The following is a 20,579-nucleotide window of genomic DNA, read 5'->3' on the forward strand; positions in this document are numbered from 1 at the left end:
GGACATGAAAACGTCAAATGCGGAAAGCACTCAAATAATTATAATAATACTCATGATCTACATCCAAATTACTCTAATTAACAAACGTCTGAATTAAATGCTCGATAACTTACAGCTCGAATTTATATAAATTACAGACTCAAGAACTCCTCAGTGAACTTTAACTAATTAGCCTAACTCAAAGAATTATACTTACCAAACTTACCCTTGTCTTCGAGATGTCTTCTTTTATCTTCTATTATTCTGTATCTAAATATAGAAGAATTAATTTAATGAAATAATGTTATAATAAATAAAAAACAAAGCCGTTTTTATTGCTCTTCTTCGTCTGTCATCGCATTGAAACGCCACTGTTCATTCGCCGCACATCGTTCGCCTACAATCATTTGAAATGAGTTTCTAGAGCAACTAATAGTAGCCACAGGAAAATTTACATAAAGTTCATTTCTATTGATTAGCAAGTATGAAACGTATTTCATTTCGTTGAACAAATATTATGCAGGTCACGCATAAGCTCAAAAGCAAACAAATTAAAATGCAAATTCAAATTGAAACTGCACCACGCCTTTGTTTGAAAAGATAAGATTCTTCTATATCTATTAACACACCTTACTCAGTAGTTAAAGCACAAATAGATTGAGCAAATATCGTTCAAGGCTTCTGCTAGTCAACAAAGTCAATTTAACTGGTGCTCTGCTAATATGAAGTTAATTTTCAAATGGCCCAATTTGCATAAAAGACAGACACTGCGCACGTAACGGTAAACGCCAGGTTATGTAAGTTGAATATGCTACTCAAATATGAATTAGAACATAATGTCAACAAAAAATAAACAATGATTAAGCGCACTGGTTGCGCTCTATGACAAGCAAAATTAAATAGACGATAATTTTGATTTATCTAATGTCTTCATTTTGCAAAATTTAGAAAACAATATAAAGTGACAATGAAATTAAATTGAAAACAATTTCTGTATGAAAATGGTATTTTTCTGTCTTGCATAATAGATATCACTATACGCTTAATGATATTCTACCTGCTAAGAAAAGAATGAAATTGAATGCTATAGGCAAGTGTAAATTGGAAATTTTACCGTCTTCTTTAGTTAAATCTAGACGATTACGCGAAATAACAAATTGAAATAAAGATTTGTTCAAAAACTTCAACGTTCAACTACATATAATTAAGAATTTTCCTTTAAAAGTATTTCAAGTTTTGCGCATCTTTAAATTGAAAATTGCCTAAATACTTAATTATACATGCATTCAGAGGAAAACATCAAGAAAGTAAGATTCATTATTAAATTTTCACCTGAATGTAGCATTTTGCACTTGTACCTTGGTTACGCACCGCCACCGCTTATCGAACAGCATTGTAATAAAATAATAACTATGGATACAACATTTGCATTTCTCTTATTTGTTTATTACTTAGTAACCTTCTTATCATTAATTTGGCAATTTGAATAATGTATATACTGTATTTCGAATTATCAATTATTTTTCCGCGATTTTACTTTAAAAGTACACTTTAACTTCATATTAAAAGTTGCTTTTACTTTTCCTCATTTTATCGGCTTCATTTCCTTTTTATGCTCTGTATTCTGTGCTCATGAAAGATAATACAATCTGCTGGAATTACGGTATTCATATGAAATGAGACTTGTATTCATTTCATGGACAACATTGAAACTGTAGTGCAGCCATGCCGGCTATCATCCGCTAGATTAATACCTGCAGATTTTCATATACTTTTAATTTATTGCTTTGTGATTCATGCCTGAATTCCTGATATATTTTAATGCCGTTTGTGATTTTTGCCTTTTGTGCTTGCTTGCGAACAATGAGACATCTGATGATTTTCTGACAATCTTCACATTCTCGTGTCAGCCCAACAAAATGGTGAACCTGATTAACAGATATAATTTTCCAGCGGCAGCCACAAATGCATTTCTTTTCCACGGCTTCCCTATTTTGGACCTATTTTTCCAAAAACTCTGCCCACATTATCATACGCAAACTTTTGTGCCCCACATCGCAATGGCTGCCACTATGACGCGTTTTCTTCATCCAGCTTGCCTGTCTGTTTTCTATATAAATCCTACACTGACACTAAAATCCCCTTTTCCAACTTCCCCTTCTCGAATCTCCATTTCAGCTACCAACTCCGTCACTGACCCACCGCCCCTACTTTCTCCTCCCTCAGCCTCAGTCAGTCGATTTTTTATGAAATTGATGCAGGAAATGTTGCTCTTAACTGCTTTCTTCGATTTCCTGATTCTTATGCAACCGGCTCTCATAAGAATCTGAGTGTGCTGGAAATTGCACTATCAGTAGTATTAACTATTGTTGAGGATGCCGCAAGATAGAATGTCTTGTCTTGTGAAATCTAATGCGGTCGAATTACTCATTTACCAGCAGAAAATTAATTATGGAGTAGAAATGAAACTGAAAGTGCATATTTATAGTTTTGTAAAAAGAAATTATGTTCCTTCATTTAATGTAAAATATACAGAGGCGTTTAATTTATAAAGAGGGGCGGATGTAGTATACAAAAAGATTTATCATGTACATGTATAATTATACATAACAGTCTAACGAGGAACAAAACAGTGCCGTTTTTTCATATAAACAAAATTGGAATCTCAAACACGTAATAGAATAACTTTCAAATTAATGATTTTAATTGTATTTCAAATGAACGGCACGTTTTGATTCCGTTTGAAACTTAACTTTTCTGTTACCAGGTCAATATCAATGGAAATTCAGAATGAATGTACACATTGATGCAAGTCTGTTCAGTCGTTTTTCTGTCATCGTAGTCCGGAAATAGCTTTTTAGATATTTCTCTGCAGTAAAGCTTCGTTCTGCGCTGGCTCAGTCGATTGGGTGAGTGACGAATATCTGTAGGAGTAAGGACACGATCGGGTAATAATCATTTGGACGCAATGCAAGAGCATCAAACGAATTAGCTGGATAATGTTAAAGATGCGCGTTTTCCCATTTTTTTAGCGTGTAATTTCACACTTGAGTAGCTCGCTTTGGTCGTCGATATATCTTTACCAGGTCACCATCGAATTTTCTAATGGGCTTAAATCATACTGATCAAAATCGAGAAATAAGGGCACTTAATTACTGCGGTGTTGAAGAACTTCGTAAACCATTATATGTGTTGTGTAATGGTATACCATTATTTATTTGCATGGGAGTAGTCACTCTTAATATTTGACCTAGAATATTATGTATTTGTATAAATTTTCAAAATTCAAAATGATAGTAATACAGGTAAAACAATGTCTTCTATTTACATGTTGTCTTTCTTTCTCTGTCAAACCTATGTATGCATTTCCAACAATTCCTACTCTGGAAAAATAATTAAGAATTAGAATTGTAAAAACAAATCGTATGAATTTCAATATTATTACCATGCACTTTTATTCAGCTTCAATTACTTTCTATAACATGGCTATTGCATATTTATTTATCTGATAATATTCATGCAATTGACATAACAGATAATCACATAATTATTGTATCACTTACTTGCTTTTAACATGCAAATAAATTTAAGTCTGTACAAAATGGTGAATGCCTGTCTTATGCAGGTTCCAGTAATGGCTGTATTGATGTGGTACATGTTTGTCTGCAGCATCTATAAGAAACAAAAGCAATATAGGGGTAGGAATATTTCAATGTTAGTAATAATAGCGGAAAACCCAAAGTCATTAGTCGTATTGGGTAAAACAAGCATAGAATATTTACACATTGTCAAATATCATTTACCTGCTAATTATAGACAATATGCAATAGTGTGATTACATTTGCGCCTCTTCTTGTGGCGACCAACAAAGTAACCGATCACAAACGTGACATTCTGCAATATTGTATGACAGTAAGTTCGGTTTGGGAAAACAACCTAATTCTTGATGAGTAAGAGCGTAATAGCATAAATTAAAAGTGATCTTTTATTAATTTGTTTGCTAAAATGAAAGCTCTTTTGCTTAAAGACATGTAAGGTGATGAACAATGCAAATAGTATGAAAATTCATTTCATCAAGTTCATTTAGCATATTAAAATCTACAATTAGTTGTGAAAAAAATTGAAATTATTATTCTTGATACTGACTGCACGCCATGCAAAATATTTTACATTACTATCAAATATTTAGGCGGGAAATAGCTTTATAAGAAAAGAGGAAGATCTAGTTAAGGAATAGACAATGCAATTTTATTACATACATTCTCGAAAGGATCTCTAAAAGGAATTCCATTTTTCATTCTCATTACTGGAAATTATCAATCCAAGCATAGAATGAATGTCAGTAACAGAAAATAGAAATCTGCTAGTTTTCAGCTGGGCTATTGTTGAAGTCGTACAATCATAAAATATGAAGCATAAGCTATTTTTGAATCATAGATGATTTAAGCGAGTAAAATTGAAAACACTGCTTCACTGATGGCCATATCACACTACTATAATGAATTGCTAACCACAAAGAGCACATTCTGAAGAGATGTACAAGAGTAAGTGTACAATATGAATAGCATATCACATTGACTGTGGTGTAGTAACAGCGTAATAGCCTAATAGTAATGGAAAACTCGAGGCAAGAACGATCTGAATTATTCTTGACCGTTTCTCAAATGCCCATTATTTTGTGTAAGACTGTTTTCAAGGCATTGCTAAAATTGTTTCAAATGAATTCAGTGTAATAATTCATTTGATAGATTTCAGACAATTCATTTATTCAATTACTTTGATGTGTTTTCAGAATTTATTCCTCCCGGGAACAGCTGCATTAAAAGTCCGTCTCCAGCAAGAAGAGCACTGAAGCATTCAACAAAATAAATCTACATTCATATATGCACATGTTAGGTATTAATGAAGATTGAAAATAATAGTAATGACGATACTGAGCATTCAACAACACGAATTGATTGTTTACCCAACGCAGGAGAAACTTAGAATGCATACCTTTTAGACACTCAAGTATTAATGAATATTAACAACAATTCTGGAATGAATTTATTTAGGTTTATTGCAAATAAAATAATATTGTAATTAAAAGTGAAAGAATTTACCACTTCAATGGCACTGCGATCAATTCTGGGGCAACAAGTCTGTAAACAGTTACAATCGTACAGAAAGGAAAGAAGCCTGCATTTCCAAGATAGAAAATGTTGCACAAAAGTATCCAGTTTCAGAAAATACCATGTTTTAATGTGGAAAAATGTTTAAATTACACAACATCCTCCATCATAGTTAATTTTCAAAAAAATATCAAAACCTAGAAATGTGCCAACGCTATAGGCCATTTATTCTGAAACTGCTGGGTAATCATTGCTTAAATATTGCACGGTACGATAAGATAAAATAAATTTAATGAAGTGAAAAAGTTGAAGTTTGACAATACAGAAGAAGCATCAGTTATGCTTAAAATCGGAGAAAGAACTCCGCAAATTGCAGAACCATTACTACAACAGTGAAGAAGTATCAGTAACTCACCATAAGAAAGAAGCTAAGCAGAGGAGGTGAATGAAACTGCACATGAAAAATTGGTACCGGTATTTTGGATAAACTGTTGGACAAAATGTGGGATAATGGATTGGGCTGTGGCAGGGTTCACCAATTATTCAGTAACTTTCTCATAGATTGCATAGTACATTCATCTTGCACTATATTGTTCGCACTCCATTCGTGATTAACAGGTTGTTTGATGTGAATCATATATGAACAGAACAGAAGCCAAGGAATGAAAGATCGCTTCCTTTGAAATTGAAGATGGTATTGAGGAGAAGAGCTTTGCGCGCTTCCTGACTGCTGCTCAACACACTGAAAAACTGAATAATGATCAGGATTACATTCTTCAAATTTGTTCAGGGTCAAGTGGAATAAATTTGAATATGACATTGCGCTAGGTGAAATCACTGCATGATTAGTCCTAATAGCGTAATGACATCATCACAATCGAAACAGTTACTAATTATAAAAGTTATTGGGATTTTATTCAACTCTGATGTAATATTATACAATGTAGATCAATATATTTTCAGCTGCTGATTTGAAAAGTTGTTGTTCTTCATAAATTGAAATGAAAGAAAAGGGATATAACGTAAAAGGAAGAAAATTAGATAACTCAAACAAAAAAATATTGCATCACGCAACGCATTTTGAATGGATACTTTACTCAAATGTAAAAAATGTCACGTATACTGAAAATCATGCATCCTGGTTCCGTTTCGAGGAAGTTGCAGATGGGCAGCTTTCCTGCAAATAAAGATAGACAAGGCGCCAAGTTTACTGCCCATTTATTCCAAAACTAATGGTCAGTTGCTAAATAAACAATTAATAGCACTATCATTTATCAATGTGAACATCATCTGAACAACAGAAAGAAAGTTTTCAACCTTTCGCTGTAAAACAGCAAACGCTGTAATAGCCAAAGACATTTACGAAAAGGTCGATAAAACGATTTCCTTTCAAAATGATATGAAATGATCGGAAAAATTAGAAAACAACAAGGATCTTCGTCCAACTATTCTTGTAGCGTATTCGTCATATGTGCCTTTACAGTTGTAATAGAATAAATTGTTCGAAGTAATGGAACATTAGTAATGGAATATTAGTGTGAAGGAAAACAAGAGAAATAAAATATGCAGAATAAATAAATATGCAAAGAAAGCCATATTGTGAATAGTTATTTCAAAACTTCTAAATGCATGAGCAAAAAAATCATCTCATCCAAGTAAAATTTGTTCCTGACTTTTGTATATCGGTTACAGCATCCTTAAAACGTAAAATTTTTCAAACGTATTTTCTTTGATTAATTGCGCATTTGAAATCAGAATTCATCACAATCAAGAGATGGGAATGCAAATTTTATGCAATGTTGCATTTATTCCTTTCATAAATGTTAAACTAGGAGACAAGTAGTTTTATCAAATTTCTCGAAAATAAATCATCGATTCCATATAATTCAAAATTTATGAACATTTATTCCAGGCACTACTGTTTTCATTTATAATTTGATTAATTGCTCTTCTCAAATGCGAATTGGCTATAATGAACAGATAGGAATGCAATTTTGATGCAAAATTCCATTTGTTCCTTCTATAAATACCTAATTTGAAAACCAGTCCTTTACGGAGAAACTCTCCAAAACACTATCTTTTATTAATATGAAACTATAATCATCAAAAAAAGTCCAAATTTCGAAAACAAATTTTTCGCCGATTTTCGCAAAAACAGCCAAGTCTATACCCCATGAAATTTTGAAATTTTCGAAAAAAATATTTTTTCCAAAAATTAAATGTATTGATTTATATCGGTAGACAATTATTCGCAAAGTATTATAAACGAATCCGGACCGTTCGTGATTGCGTACTTCTTGAGATATATCAAAGAACCTGAAACTTAAAATAGGATTTTAACGAAGTCGAAATGAAAAAGAATAAAAAATAAAAGTTAAAAAATGTGCATATGGAATAGTGTCATTAATTGAAACAAAAAAACTATCCATGTTGTCACCTGAAAAAAGGAATGTACTTTAATAAAAATTGTTGATACGTCACTAGTGGTGCTTGAATTCAGCTTCAATTAGCTGCATATGGAAATTGCGAAAGAGTCATTCTTCTGCCTATCGCATAATTGGGCTGATCTATCTAATTACTAACCTCTGCTATCCTAGAAGCGGAATTAATGAACGTTTGACAACTATTAAATAGCTCAACACGATAAAATATTAGCAGAAAAGAAATATGCTTTTCCCAAAAAGCAGACAAAAGACACTTGTTAATGACCATCAGAAATTAAGCCGGAAAATTTTCAACACTACCTAAGCACAAATTCAATCATCTTATCGAAAAGCAGTCCAAAACATTTAACTGTTCATCTGTTTATGCACGTCGATTGAATAATAGAGTTTTCACAGAATGATAGTAAAGCGTAACATCATTCGTTGTGCCATGATTTTGAAATTATGTAAATTTTTATTAAACAAATACTTCTGAAGTGTTGATAATTAAATTAAAAACGTAATACAATAATTCAATTTTTATATTGAATTCCGTTGAAGAGAAATAAAATTATGAATTTTGACAAATGAACATTCATATGCGAATTCAAGAACGTTTGGATAAACGTGTGTGTTCGTCAGGTTGAATTTTAAGCAAAAAAGAGAATTGTCAGCAGCAGCTGAATTTCAAAAATAAATCATCAAAGCAGCGCTAGCAAGAAAATGATTAAGCTGTGTAGCAATTTTTTCTGATTTCCTGCCTTTTCAACAACTGGATTTTCATTTTTAATCCGTAACCACAAAAACCGTTGATTTCAAGGCAGAAATGTATATAGCAGTGCTTACAAATTTGAAAATTTCCATTAAATCTATTTGAAAACAAAACAAAATATAGTAAATTTTATTTTCAAGAATTTTTGACATTAAAACAAAGAACAGCATTTCTATTGAAATTATTTATAAAAGCGAATATTATTAAAAACAGTGCTGCTGATCGAATCAGCTTTCATGATGACTGCTCAAGCATTTGTTGAAGGATTTCACTGTCCAACGGCGCCGTCTGTCCCGGTGGTGGTAGCAAGTCAAAGAATTTATTCACGTTTTGCTTTGTCTGCTGGATCTTCTTCTTTCTTTCCTTCTTCCTCAACTTTACTGCTCTGTAAATCATATACCCAAATGCGACCAACACGCACAAAGCGGAAAGCACGAAAAGCGCGAAAGTACCTTCCTTCCACATCGCAATTTAATGCAACTATCAAGCTCGAACTTTGATAAGAACTAAAGAACGCGGCATACAAGACGTAACTCATGCTTTAAAGTGTTTAAACAATTTGGCATTCAAACTTGTTTAAATGACAGCACTGACTTCTTTAAAGTAACCTCACAATGTTAAATTATTTAGAGTAGAAGCTATTTTTTAATTCAAATTTGACAATTGCAAAATTGAAATTGAACACTTAATTGAGTATGGCAAATAGTTTCTAATTGTTATTCAAATATTTTACAGAGTTCATTATCAATGTTATGAACAAAATTATGAATGTTTTCACCCGAAAAAAAGAATCGATTTTAATAAGAACTGTTCCTGATTTTCATTAAAGTAACAGAAAGTTTCAAAATTAAAAATCTTTGTTCACTGAATATTTTTGATTTATTACAATTCAAAGATAAGAATTAACCAAAATTATCACATTAGAAAGCTATTTCGTGCAACATTGCAGTCTTTTTATTCCATAAATTTCAAATGCTCAAACCGGCAACTTCATCAAATATCTCAAAAAATGAAATTCCCAATAATGCAGCTATAACTTATACGTCAATACTTGATTCAGCGCGTCATAGTTAGAAACTGCGTGTTTCATGTAAAAAAATATTATATCCTATAAAGATATGTTCATTTTCATTATCACTCACAGCAAACACGTGGCAATTTGAATTCAATTATTTGGGCAATGATTGTATTCTGTCATTCAAAGGGAGCAATAGATTCAGCATTTAGCGGTGGAAATAAATTCCAAATGCTGTAAAAAAATAAATGTATAAACAATTTACACCAAAGAAATCCTCCCAAGACTGGTGTTTTTATGAATGTTTGGAGATATCCACTTAGAAGTTCAGTTAAACAAACGACTTGTATTCAAGAAAATGGCTAGAAACTCTTTTATAATTTCGTCGTAATTGCAAACAATTTTGTACAACTTGAACAAACATTAATTTTCAATAATACGCAATCGTGGCTTTGCTGAGAAATCTGCGAATACGACTAGTTAAGAGGGTTAGCATTTATTGTAAAAATGTACATGAACATAAATAACATATAAAAGTGACATTGTAGCGATATTAGTTCTATGGATAATAATAAAAAACATAACATTTGAAAATATTTTGGAAAGGTAAACAGCAGATTCAGAACATATGAATAATTTAACAGTTTGACACAGAATACAAAATTAGCATAAATGATTGCAAATAAAAACTCTTTTAATGTAAAATCAATTTATCGAAACAATACTCAGAACTATCCTGTCTATTAGGGATGTTGCTCTCATTTTTCACATCTTCCCTATTGCATACTTTTGACGGATTTCAACGTGTTTACCTATTGGAATGTATTATGTCATGAATCGCCTTGGATTTTAGCATCTGATTAATAAGGATAGAAATACAAAAAACAAAAACTAGAAATATTTGCAAAATAACATCAAAATTAAAAATTTAGTAATACAAAATTAAATTTCAGCACATTGTTTCATATGATCAGAATTTTACAGATGCATGCTAATTCTCTTCTCTTAATTATGATCACATTTATAAAAAACAAACAAATGTATTTTCCAATGAAGCACTAATTGAAAAGGATTTGTTAATTTAATTATTTTGATGCTACATTTAATAAATTTAATTTTTATCAATATCACCTCTATCAAAAGTTCAATGCTGGAACTTAACATTTCAAAAACGTGCTTCAATTTAACGACTATATTTAAAAAATTAAAAAATTTAATACGTAAATTTTTATAATGCATACACTTTGAATGCAAACAAAAAGAGAATGTGACATTAGCGAATATTAATATCAAGTTTCACTCCAGAATCCATCAAAGGGTTAAAAGCGGACTTCAGTAGTAGTTTCGTATTGCGATAATAAACTGAGAGACCGGATATTGTTAGTCACTTTAGTTAAACAAACAAGCACATTGCTACTGGCAACAAAACGCTGCTGGAAAATTCAATTTGCATATTCGCAAAAGCAATGTTATTCGACCTAGTTTACCTGCACTAACACTCAACTGTTTTTCTTGACTCATCTGGGCAGTATTACAAAAAATATTAAAAATTGCCAGTAATGTAAAATATCAAAACATATCAAATAAATCTCATTCATAATAAACTACCCTAATAACTGAACATCAAAAGCAACTGCCAACAAACTGCCCTCTAAAAAATTGTTCAAATTAAAGACTTTCAAAAGAAATCAGGTGGATAACTGAATATTGTTCATTAATTAAAAAGGATCATAAGTTTTTGTTGCCTTCCCGCGATGAATAATTAACTGAGATAACTTTATCTGACGACATTGTTAAATTCATTTGTAGTCAATGTTATCAAGTTAACAAAAAATGTTGATATACATCACGTCAGACGAACAAACTTCACGTAGCGTATCTCGACAAAGAATATCTGGACAAACTGAAATTTTAATTGCTGCTAATCGTAAACATTGACACATTTTACACATATCTCATTTATAATAGAATACTTTGATTATTCCATGTCTATAAAATTTTCCTGATAAAGCGCTTGAAATCTTAGATGTGAAATTTCAGAAATTACACTACAGCAATAAAGATGAAATAAGTAAATAAAAGCGACACTTAACTAAATTAGCGTCTCCTGTTGGTTGAGATCTATCCTTCTTTACATGCAATTCCAAACCACGACAAAAAATTTCTAGAAATAATAATAAAATGAACAAAAAATCATATCTAATTTATGGGCCTACGACCGTCTTTCTATTGAAAACGCAACACCATTCACTCTCAGCATACCGTTAGCCAAAAATTATTTCTACGAATGACGCAAAAGCGATTGCATAGCACTTAAATAGAGTTTTCCATGTAATTAATTGGTGAACAAGTACTACTTCCATTGTTCACTCCACTGGGCCGACATAATTTTGGTGTATGTTAGCAGAAAGGCAAACAAATGGCGAGATCTCACAAATACATTTCGATGTCAGAGAAACAAACTTCATTTCAATTTGCCTTCGGATAACATAATTCAAGTTGATGAAACAATCAAATATTTCTATTAACCATTATAATCAGCAAATCATGTATCTTCAAAGTTCAAAACTGTCATATAACGTGCAAAATTGAAAATCACTGAAAAGATAGTCATAAATTATCAATGTTTACGCAAAGTATCAAAACATTAGCATTATTTATCATTTCGTATTTTAAAGTCTGATGAAAGAAAATCTACAATTTAGTTATAATACAAGCCAAGTGCACTTTAAACTGCCTAAATATGAAAATCTAAACCCTTCTAAAAAATTATTCAGAAATAAAAAATTACTTTTTAATGCTTCGTACTTCAGATTCAAAAATGGCTTTTTCAAAAAAGGAATACATTCCACAGAAAATGTACAATAAAACAATTAATTTTAATTTAATGCAAGAATTAGAGTGCTGCCGTGTAAATTTCCGTGCCGTAAGACGTGCCACATGCATGATGAGAAAACAATAGAATATTTTAAACAAAATACATTACCATTTTGCTTGTTCAGAATTTGTCAATCACATCACTAGTGGTGCTTGAATTCAGCTTCAATCTGCTGCATATGGAAAATGCGAAAGACTCATTCTTCGGCCTATCACATAATTGGGCTGATCTATCTAATTACTAACCTCTGCTATCCCTGAAGCTGAATTACTGAATGTTTGACAACTATCAAAAAACTCAACACGATAAAATATTAACAGAAAAGAAATATGCTTTTCCCAAAAAGCAGACAAAAGACACTTGTTAATGACCATCAGAAATTAAGCCGGAAAATTTTCAACACTACCTAAGCACAAATTCAATCATCTTATCGAAAAGCAGTCCGAAAGATTTAACTGTTCATCTGTTTATGCACGTCGATTGAATAATAGAGTTTTCACAGAATGATAGTAAAGCGTAACATCATTCGTTGTGCCATGATTTTGAAATTATGCAAATTTTTATCAAACAAATACTTCTGAAGTGTTGATAATTAAATTAAAAACGTAATACAATAATTCAATTTTTATATTGAATTCCGTTGAAGAGAAATAAAATTATGAATTTTGACAAATGAACATTCATATGCGAATTCAAGAACGTTTGGATAAACGTGTGTGTTCGTCAGGTTGAATTTTAAGCAAAAAAGAGAATTGTCAGCAGCAGCTGAATTTCAAAAATAAATCATCAAAGCAGCGCTAGCAAGAAAATGATTAAGCTGTGTAGCAATTTTTTCTGATTTCCTGCCTTTTCAACAACTGGATTTTCATTTTTAATCCGTAACCACAAAAACCGTTGATTTCAAGGCAGAAATGTATATAGCAGTGCTTACAAATTTGAAAATTTCCATTAAATCTATTTGAAAACAAAACAAAATATAGTAAATTTTATTTTCAAGAATTTTTAACATTAAAACAAAGAACAGCATTTCTATTGAAATTATTTATAAAAGCGAATATTATTAAAAACAGTGCTGCTGATCGAATCAGCTTTCATGATGACTGCTCAAGCATTTGTTGAAGGATTTCACTGTCCAACGGCGCCGTCTGTCCCGGTGGTGGTAGCAAGTCAAAGAATTTATTCACGTTTTGCTTTGTCTGCTGGATCTTCTTCTTTCTTTCCTTCTTCCCCAACTTTACTGCTCTGTAAATCATATACCCAAATGCGACCAACACGCACAAAGCGGAAAGCACGAAAAGCGCGAAAGTACCTTCTTTCCACATCGCAATTTAATGCAACTATCAAGCTCGAACTTTGATAAGAACTAAAGAACGCGGCATACAAGACGTAACTCATGCTTTAAAGTGTTTAAACAACTTGGCATTCAAACTTGTTTAAATGACAGCACTGACTTCTTTAAAGTAACACTCATAATGTTAAATTATTTAAAGTAGAAGCTATTTTTTAATTCAAATTTGATAATTGCAAAATTGAAACAGAACACTTAATTGTGTATGGCAAATAGTTTCTAATTGTTATTCAAATATTTTACAGAGTTCATTATAAATGTTATGAACAAAATTATGAATGTTTTCACCCGAAAAAAGGAATCGATTTTAATAAGAATTGTTCCTGATTTTCATTAAAGTAACAGAAAGTTTCAAAATTAAAAATCTTTGTTCACTGAATATTTTTGATTTATTACAATTCAAAGATAAGAATTAACCAAAATTATCACATTAGAAAGCTATTTCGTGCAACATTGCAGTCTTTTTATTCTATAAATTTCAAATGCTCAAACCGGCAACTTGGTCATTTAGCAGTAATAATTTCAGGAATTCCATTCAATTGATCGTCAAGAAACCTAAATTAGTAGAATCGCAATACATTCGATACAATAACAAAAAAATTCTTGCAATGAATCTTTTCTTTGTACTTACGCAATATTATATTAGTTTCGAAACATTTGACGATTAGTTACAATTACGGAATTAGAACATCTTATTAGTTTCTAATGTAATACATTACATCTCATTTTTGCTATTCCATTGTTTGAAGCATTCTAATCAATGTTTTTCAAACATATATGAAAAGTTACAACAGTCGCTTAAACTGAAAAAAGAATGCCATTTTCTAAGCAGTGCAATCGAACTTATTAATTAGCAATGAAAAGTCATAGTAATGCATTAACGTTGTATTTTAAACTTTCTAATTAATTTTCAATAAATTTTTAGACTATTTGAAAACCATATTATCTAATAAAGCTTCCGTTTACCGTACTGCTTTCCAACACGGCATACATTAGCATTCATTGATGAGATTCAAATTCCATTTATAAAATATAAAAACCCGCTTTCTACAGTTATTCCATTGCGCCTCACATAAGTTAATTACTTTCTTACAGTCGTACTATGTTTATGTTTCCTTAATTTAAGAGAACCTGAATTATAGTTTTGCATTACAAATTTTATCTCAAAAAGAGGAAATTATATGTATAGTAAAAGAATAATATCTCCATTAGTAGCATTACTCTCTGATAACTGTTGATTACATTGTTTGTGATGTTTAAACGTTCCTACGCTAATAGTATGTTCAAACGTGATAAGCTATACAATTTACTAAAATCACATATTTTACTTAGGGTGAGACATTCTATAATTACAATAAACTACACCGATTAATAAACATGACAATAAGTTACAGATCACATTTATGAAAACTATAGAAAAAAATATTATCAAAAATTCAAATTAAAATTCAAGATATAACAAACACGTTTACTAAACCAACAACATCTTCTCTTTGTTCATATACATCAGGTCTACAGCATTTTCTATAAATGCAGAAAAATTAATTAGAAAAACATACAACAATAAGGAAATACCAAACCTGCTAATACAGGAATTTTCCGCTTCGAACTGTCGAGAAAGTCATTGCAAACACGCCGTAAGAAGTTTAATATCAATCAGAGAAACTTAAGCTAAATAAGCGTACAAAGAACAAACAAATGAAAATTTGCATGAAGCCTCTTCCATGGAATCAATAAGGTAGTGTAGAGGTGATGAATTATATTAGACAGTCGAATCGCCACATTTGGGCAGTTGCCGATGAAACTCTGCGTAACATTTTCATCCATCAGTGTAAAAGTCACGATTTACACATCTAAAATTATTTATTCTATTTGATACTCAACTTAATAGCACATCATTTTGCATTTCATACAACATTAAAAACAAATTACGTATGCATCATTTTTCAAATTGAAAATATCAACATGGTCATTTCTTATTTCGAAGTTACTGATACAGTCGAACGTGGTTAAGTGCACACGGAATTTGGCAAGAATTTCCATCCAAGAATTCAATTTGTGCACAAATGTAAAATGCAGTAGTACATCACTGCAATTGCGATCGTATTACGCTTCAGTTTAATGTCACAATCACAATAAGAAAAAAATATATTCAAGCAAATTTGAGCGATTTAATAAACAAAAATTATTTCTGAACCATTCAAAAATCATAATTGAAATGTTGAAACAAAATACAGTTTATAAAATATGCCTGGATAAAAGTTAATTCACGTAACATAAACCAAAATATGCAAAACAATTTTTTATAATTTATTTGATTTTTATGAATGTACTTCAAAATTTAAAACTGATTTTCAAGAACCATTAAAAACTAAATTTTAAAGTACAGTATGACAGTGTCACACGTCATATTAAAATCAGTTTATTGCACTGAACGGTTTGAAGTCACCACCCAGCAGCTTGTGACCACGACCAGAAATGAATTCCCAACGAAACTCGTACGAAGAAGTGTTCGAGCGAAATGAACGTTTGCTTGAAGTACTTCAAAGTCAAGAGTCCGAAGAGGTGAAAAAGGCTATTTTGCAACGCCACATTAGAAACGCATTCATGCTGCCAATGTTTGCCGACATCCCTACTCCACCACCACCAACTGGAGAAATAATAGAAAAACGCTTCATAGTGTTTATTCCGACTAATGGATGTCCCTTTGACGTCTATCTGAGAATAATCGGCCCTCGTGGTAGTACGGTGAAATCTATTCAAAGGACTACTGGATGTAAAGTTGTTTTGTATCGTGAAGGTCCAGAGATGGTACGCATACATATTTATACAATGGATTATGAAAATGTTGCCGATTGGAGAATCGGAGAAGCGAAAAAACGAATTACGGAATTGATAAAAATTCCACTTGATGGGCAGGACACAATCAAAAAGCTGCAGTTGGCGGAACTGGCGGTACACAACGGTACTTTCATGAATCGCTTGGCACCGCCAAGCATGCGGCAGAACAACTCCAGATTTGTTGGAAATACATCACAGCCAAGGCAGAACTACAACCAAGTTCCAACCAGCAACATGCGTCGTCGTTACTTCCAGTAATTGAATGTTTTACAATGGAATTGTTAGTTACCAATACATTATTTAAAATTTTATATTAATGTTCAATTATAATTTTTCAGTTACTGATCACTGCTGTAATGGCAGTCTTAATTTTACCAATGGGAACGCTATTTTCCTTATCATTGAATCAATTTGTATTGAATTTCAAAAATCATCATTTCACGTAAAAAATGATTGTTTAATATTAATGTCAATGTGTTTTGTTCTTTTCTTTTAATGTTTGGTGATTCGTTGAATTTGATATTCATTGAAAATAAATATAATTAATAAAAATATTCATTGATTGTTGTTGTTCTTGTTCAACTAATTAGCAGATGCCACACTAAAATCAGCAACATAATGTTGTCGCATAAAAGCTATCCTATGATTATGAATTATTTTTTGAATTGCCAGTATCGAAATTCATCTGTTGAAACGGCAAAAAAAATATAAGAATATATGATGGAAAAATATGCACTTTAGATTCACATAAATATACAAGGAGAACAAAGTGCTCGATGATTATGCAAAAAAGGAAAACGTAACTGAGATTTAAAAAAAGTAGCCAAAAGAATATTATTTTGAAATTACAACTTTTTCTCTAAATATATACTGCAGAATTAAATCCAAAAAATTGCAGTTTCTCACCTAAAACAGGCATGGTGGAGAAAGGCGTTTCAAAGTTTTGAAATTAGAAAAGCAAATTTTCACGATGGCTAAAACTAAAACTGATTTATTTTCTGCGACTCAATAAAACTATATTAAATTAAACGTTTTCTGGAAACAGTTTCAATTGAAGCTTTCAACCCATTTTATTTTTTTATTTATAACCTACAATTTCCCATAATTAAGCATAAGACAGATTTCTATCTCAAAAATTAGGAAAAGCCTACAAATCATTTTTTCAAAAAAAAATTACTGAAATAATTGTAAAAGAACAAATATCACCTTGACAAAATTTATGTTATGAAAACATCCTCATGGGAATTTGGTATTTTCAGCTGGTTACATTCCTTAGTGATTAATGTCCTACTGGTGATAATGGATTGGAATTTTTCAATAATTTTTAAATAAGTGCGTTAAGATATAACGCACGTAACAGTGAAAAAGTATGAAAATCATTTTAAAATATTTACTCAGTAAGAATGCTGATTCCAAATTTGTCTAAAACGAATTATGAACATTTGAAACGAATAACACTACCCGTTGGTTGCATTGGTAAATTTATTGTAAATCAAAGAAAAGAAAATTATTTGTTTTAATTCCTTAGCTGATAATGAATGCGATATTTGAAACTGTCGAAAATTTTTCTATTTATCAATTGCTACAGTTCACCAAAATTAACATGAAAAATTTTCTGCAATGTAGAATACAATGTTGGTAAGAAACAGAAAGCAGCATCAATGACGGTTAAAAAAATAACATACCAAAATGTGTCAACAGCTGTAACCAGGTTGCTTGTCAAATGCCGGCCTGCCAAGTTTTCAGATAATAGGCTATCCAATGATGGCATATTCAGCACTGCACTTTCTATTCTATGTGTAATCATAGTGTTAAAACGTCATTACCGAATGAATTTAACTCTTGAAAATTATTATTTGTTATGGAAAAAAATTTCAGTTGTTTATTATCTAAAAAATTCTCTGTTTTGATACTTTTCAAAAATAAACTATAAAGTTATAAGTGAACCTGCTCAGTTAATACTTGATTGTTATTAATAATTACTGTAATTTTATTTAGAAATTGTTTTCTATTTGCACGTCTAAAATGAGCTGATGTGCAATAGTTTTTGTTTAAATAAACTTATTTTGAATCATATTTAATGTAATTTTGAAAATGACATTTGATAAGAAAAGAATGCACACAATATGCCACTAGTATACGGATGTTTTATTCATTGTAGTATATTTTTGTTTTGTAGCCCAGAATGTTGCCTTTGCTCGCCTCGCGCCGACTTTGTGCATCGTCGAATGGTTTCTTTGTTCTTTCCAATTTACTTAGAGGAGTGGAGCGACTTGACAAGCATATTTACCGGTAATTGTGTGTCGTGTTGAAATTTGTGCAGTATATTCGTTGCTTATTTTTAAATCGGGATTTTAGGTGTTCAGATCTGATTGAAGGTGTTGTCGCGAGTCAGAGGATTTTTGGGGGGCAAGTAATTGGACAAGCGCTCAATGCATGTGCGGATACGGTACCGGAAAGATTTTTGCCGAACAGTTTGCACACGTGCTTTTTAAAAGGAGGCAAAAACGCTTCTTCGTTGTTGTTTAGGACACAACAAAGTGAATAAAATGTAAACTGCTTCAGGTGACACCAATAAGCCGGTGTTGTATTTGATTCAACCGCAACACGATAGCGCTACGCGATGCTGCCGATCGGTGGTGGTCAAACAACAGGAGGATACTATCATCTCTTTGTCTGTGGTTTATCAGAAGGTGAGAAAGATCAATTCTCGGTAGTTTAAACATTTCACGTTTCAAATTAATATTTACAACACTGATGTCCGCCAAGTAAATTGATTATTGTTTTTGAAGTTTTAATGTTATTAATTTTTGTCTTGTTATTGTCTGTGTCTTCTTGACTTTAGCCTGAATCAGTGTTGGAAATTCACCACGAAGACAAGATGCCAGAGGCACCGGATCCTGACCAATTGCCGAAGTGTGATTCTTGGTTTCACACATATTTGAAATTGCGTGGTGCAGAGGAAATTGATTACATGATCGTGGACATGCTGACCAAAGGCATCTCGCACACTTTCGACTATCGTGAAATACAGTTTTACAATAAATCGAATTTAAATTTGCCAAGAAATCTTTTCTGGGTCAAAGCACACGAATCTCTGAGTAAGATGGGAGAATTGTTTTTCTTTCTCATTTTCTACATTGTCGTTGTTATAATTACAGAAGGTTCGAGGCCGTGCATACATCACGCGGTGTCATCGTACATCTCGGATACGCTGATGATCGCCGCTGCCCTGCGACCACATGTCGAACTGTTCACCAAAGTGACGCAAATTGCATCGCTGAATCACTGCGTCTGGTTTCACCGACATGATTTCAGCAGTGACCAGTGGATGCTTTACGAAACGTTGAGTACCGTAGCTGGTAAAGATGATTGTTCTTCGTAGGTCGATTGAAATGTGAAAAGTGATCATTTAAGCTGGAAGTCGGGCATTTGTTACCGGAAGAATGTGGTCCCAGGACGGTCGGCTGATTCTGTCCGCTTCCCAGGAAGCGTTGGTGCGTATCAGCGAACAGAACGTTTGAAAGAGTAGTAATAAGTAGGTGAGTAGTGTGGAACATTTCAAAAAAAAAGTTGAAATTTATTTTCAATTCAACACATGATCATTCAAAATTCAAACATTTTACCATATTACAGGATCGGATACCATTGTCTGCTTTCTGAACTCCATTGTCGTCCACTGCTGTTGCCAATCCAATAAATAACACCCCGGTGTTCAAGTCGTAGGTGAAAGTTGTGTGAAAAGTGAAAATTTTCATTCCAATCATCATCATTACCATTATTCGTGTGACTATCGATTGATGGATGATTTAAAAAATTGTTGCCGATTGTTTGAAATAAATTGATGATTTATTTGATTGTTGCGCATTTATTGATTTTTGATCAGGTGAAGCATTTCGAACAGCACTGGACAAAGTTGGGACATTTTCAAGCGACTAACCAAAGTCGACAATTTCTCAACAACGGCTTGTTCGAATAGTTGAAATTTGCCTCGCAAATCCAACTGTTCGTACAACGACCGCACCTCTTGGATCATCCTCTGCTCAGATTGGGCGTAGTTTTGCTAAATGACCAACTTTTTGTTTCTCACAATAACAGTGAATGGATGAAGAGAAAATTATTCATAAATTCATCCATTAATAAATTAAATTTAAATTATTCACTTTTACCCAGATAATTTTCAGCCGATCACCGTCCAATTTGGACATATCG

At 32.0% G+C, this 20,579-nt stretch overlaps 6 protein-coding genes across 6 annotated transcripts; 4 read left to right on the forward strand and 2 right to left on the reverse strand.

Moving 5' to 3' along the window:
- Positions 1 to 1,668: 1,668 nt before the first annotated feature.
- On the reverse strand, positions 1,669 to 2,299 carry Tsp_09618 (putative peptidoglycan-associated lipoprotein). The gene is made up of 2 exons (XM_003374196.1): positions 2,182 to 2,299; positions 1,669 to 1,733 (listed from the first exon to the last, which is right to left on the reverse strand). Exons 1-2 carry the CDS (start codon positions 2,297 to 2,299, stop codon positions 1,669 to 1,671), a joined length of 183 nt encoding a protein of 60 aa, XP_003374244.1.
- An 832-nt stretch (positions 2,300 to 3,131) lies between these two features.
- Tsp_09617 (conserved hypothetical protein) lies at positions 3,132 to 4,283 on the reverse strand. The gene is made up of 3 exons (XM_003374197.1): positions 4,239 to 4,283; positions 3,543 to 3,651; positions 3,132 to 3,229 (listed from the first exon to the last, which is right to left on the reverse strand). Exons 1-3 carry the CDS (start codon positions 4,281 to 4,283, stop codon positions 3,132 to 3,134), a joined length of 252 nt encoding a protein of 83 aa, XP_003374245.1.
- A 3,817-nt stretch (positions 4,284 to 8,100) lies between these two features.
- Tsp_09616 (hypothetical protein) lies at positions 8,101 to 8,785 on the forward strand. Its single transcript, XM_003374198.1, has 2 exons — positions 8,101 to 8,155; positions 8,499 to 8,785. Exons 1-2 carry the CDS (start codon positions 8,101 to 8,103, stop codon positions 8,783 to 8,785), a joined length of 342 nt encoding a protein of 113 aa, XP_003374246.1.
- A 4,065-nt stretch (positions 8,786 to 12,850) lies between these two features.
- Tsp_09615 (hypothetical protein) lies at positions 12,851 to 13,535 on the forward strand. Its single transcript, XM_003374199.1, has 2 exons — positions 12,851 to 12,905; positions 13,249 to 13,535. Exons 1-2 carry the CDS (start codon positions 12,851 to 12,853, stop codon positions 13,533 to 13,535), a joined length of 342 nt encoding a protein of 113 aa, XP_003374247.1.
- A 2,469-nt stretch (positions 13,536 to 16,004) lies between these two features.
- Tsp_09614 (hypothetical protein) lies at positions 16,005 to 16,712 on the forward strand. The gene is made up of 2 exons (XM_003374200.1): positions 16,005 to 16,621; positions 16,706 to 16,712. Exons 1-2 carry the CDS (start codon positions 16,005 to 16,007, stop codon positions 16,710 to 16,712), a joined length of 624 nt encoding a protein of 207 aa, XP_003374248.1.
- Positions 16,713 to 17,591: 879 nt separating this feature from the next.
- Tsp_09613 (putative acyl-CoA thioesterase II) lies at positions 17,592 to 20,067 on the forward strand. The gene is made up of 10 exons (XM_003374201.1): positions 17,592 to 17,616; positions 17,766 to 17,843; positions 17,994 to 18,166; positions 18,547 to 18,659; positions 18,726 to 18,907; positions 18,933 to 19,060; positions 19,213 to 19,468; positions 19,529 to 19,748; positions 19,785 to 19,895; positions 20,004 to 20,067. The coding sequence occupies exons 1-10, from the start codon at positions 17,592 to 17,594 to the stop codon at positions 20,065 to 20,067; spliced, it is 1,350 nt and encodes a 449-aa protein (XP_003374249.1).
- Positions 20,068 to 20,579: the final 512 nt, after the last annotated feature.

Source organism: Trichinella spiralis (genome assembly GCF_000181795.1).
Source record: "Trichinella spiralis strain ISS 195 chromosome Unknown Scfld6, whole genome shotgun sequence".
Classification (NCBI taxonomy): Eukaryota; Metazoa; Nematoda; class Enoplea; order Trichinellida; family Trichinellidae; genus Trichinella; species Trichinella spiralis.

Excerpts from the sequence above, each read along its gene's own strand:
- Tsp_09618 (XM_003374196.1), bottom strand. The coding sequence starts at position 2,299 with ATGAGAGCCGGTTGCATAAGAATCAGGAAATCGAAGAAAGCAGTTAAG. Across the intron at positions 1,734-2,181 it reads GGGAGGAGAAAGTAGGGGCG|GTATTAATCTAGCGGATGAT; the intron begins GTGGGTCAGTGA and ends GAAAATCTGCAG.
- Tsp_09617 (XM_003374197.1), bottom strand. The coding sequence starts at position 4,283 with ATGAGAATGAAAAATGGAATTCCTTTTAGAGATCCTTTCGAGAAT. Across the intron at positions 3,652-4,238 it reads TTAGAGATCCTTTCGAGAAT|ATGCTGCAGACAAACATGTA; the intron begins GTATGTAATAAA and ends TGTTTCTTATAG. Across the intron at positions 3,230-3,542 it reads TATTTGCATGTTAAAAGCAA|GTCAAATATTAAGAGTGACT; the intron begins GTAAGTGATACA and ends ATAATATTCTAG.
- Tsp_09616 (XM_003374198.1), top strand. The coding sequence starts at position 8,101 with ATGAACATTCATATGCGAATTCAAGAACGTTTGGATAAACGTGTGTGT. Across the intron at positions 8,156-8,498 it reads TAAACGTGTGTGTTCGTCAG|TGCTGCTGATCGAATCAGCT; the intron begins GTTGAATTTTAA and ends TATTAAAAACAG.
- Tsp_09615 (XM_003374199.1), top strand. The coding sequence starts at position 12,851 with ATGAACATTCATATGCGAATTCAAGAACGTTTGGATAAACGTGTGTGT. Across the intron at positions 12,906-13,248 it reads TAAACGTGTGTGTTCGTCAG|TGCTGCTGATCGAATCAGCT; the intron begins GTTGAATTTTAA and ends TATTAAAAACAG.
- Tsp_09614 (XM_003374200.1), top strand. The coding sequence starts at position 16,005 with ATGAATTCCCAACGAAACTCGTACGAAGAAGTGTTCGAGCGAAATGAA.
- Tsp_09613 (XM_003374201.1), top strand. The coding sequence starts at position 17,592 with ATGAAAACATCCTCATGGGAATTTG. Across the intron at positions 18,660-18,725 it reads CTTGACAAGCATATTTACCG|GTGTTCAGATCTGATTGAAG; the intron begins GTAATTGTGTGT and ends TCGGGATTTTAG. Across the intron at positions 19,061-19,212 it reads TGTCTGTGGTTTATCAGAAG|CCTGAATCAGTGTTGGAAAT; the intron begins GTGAGAAAGATC and ends TCTTGACTTTAG.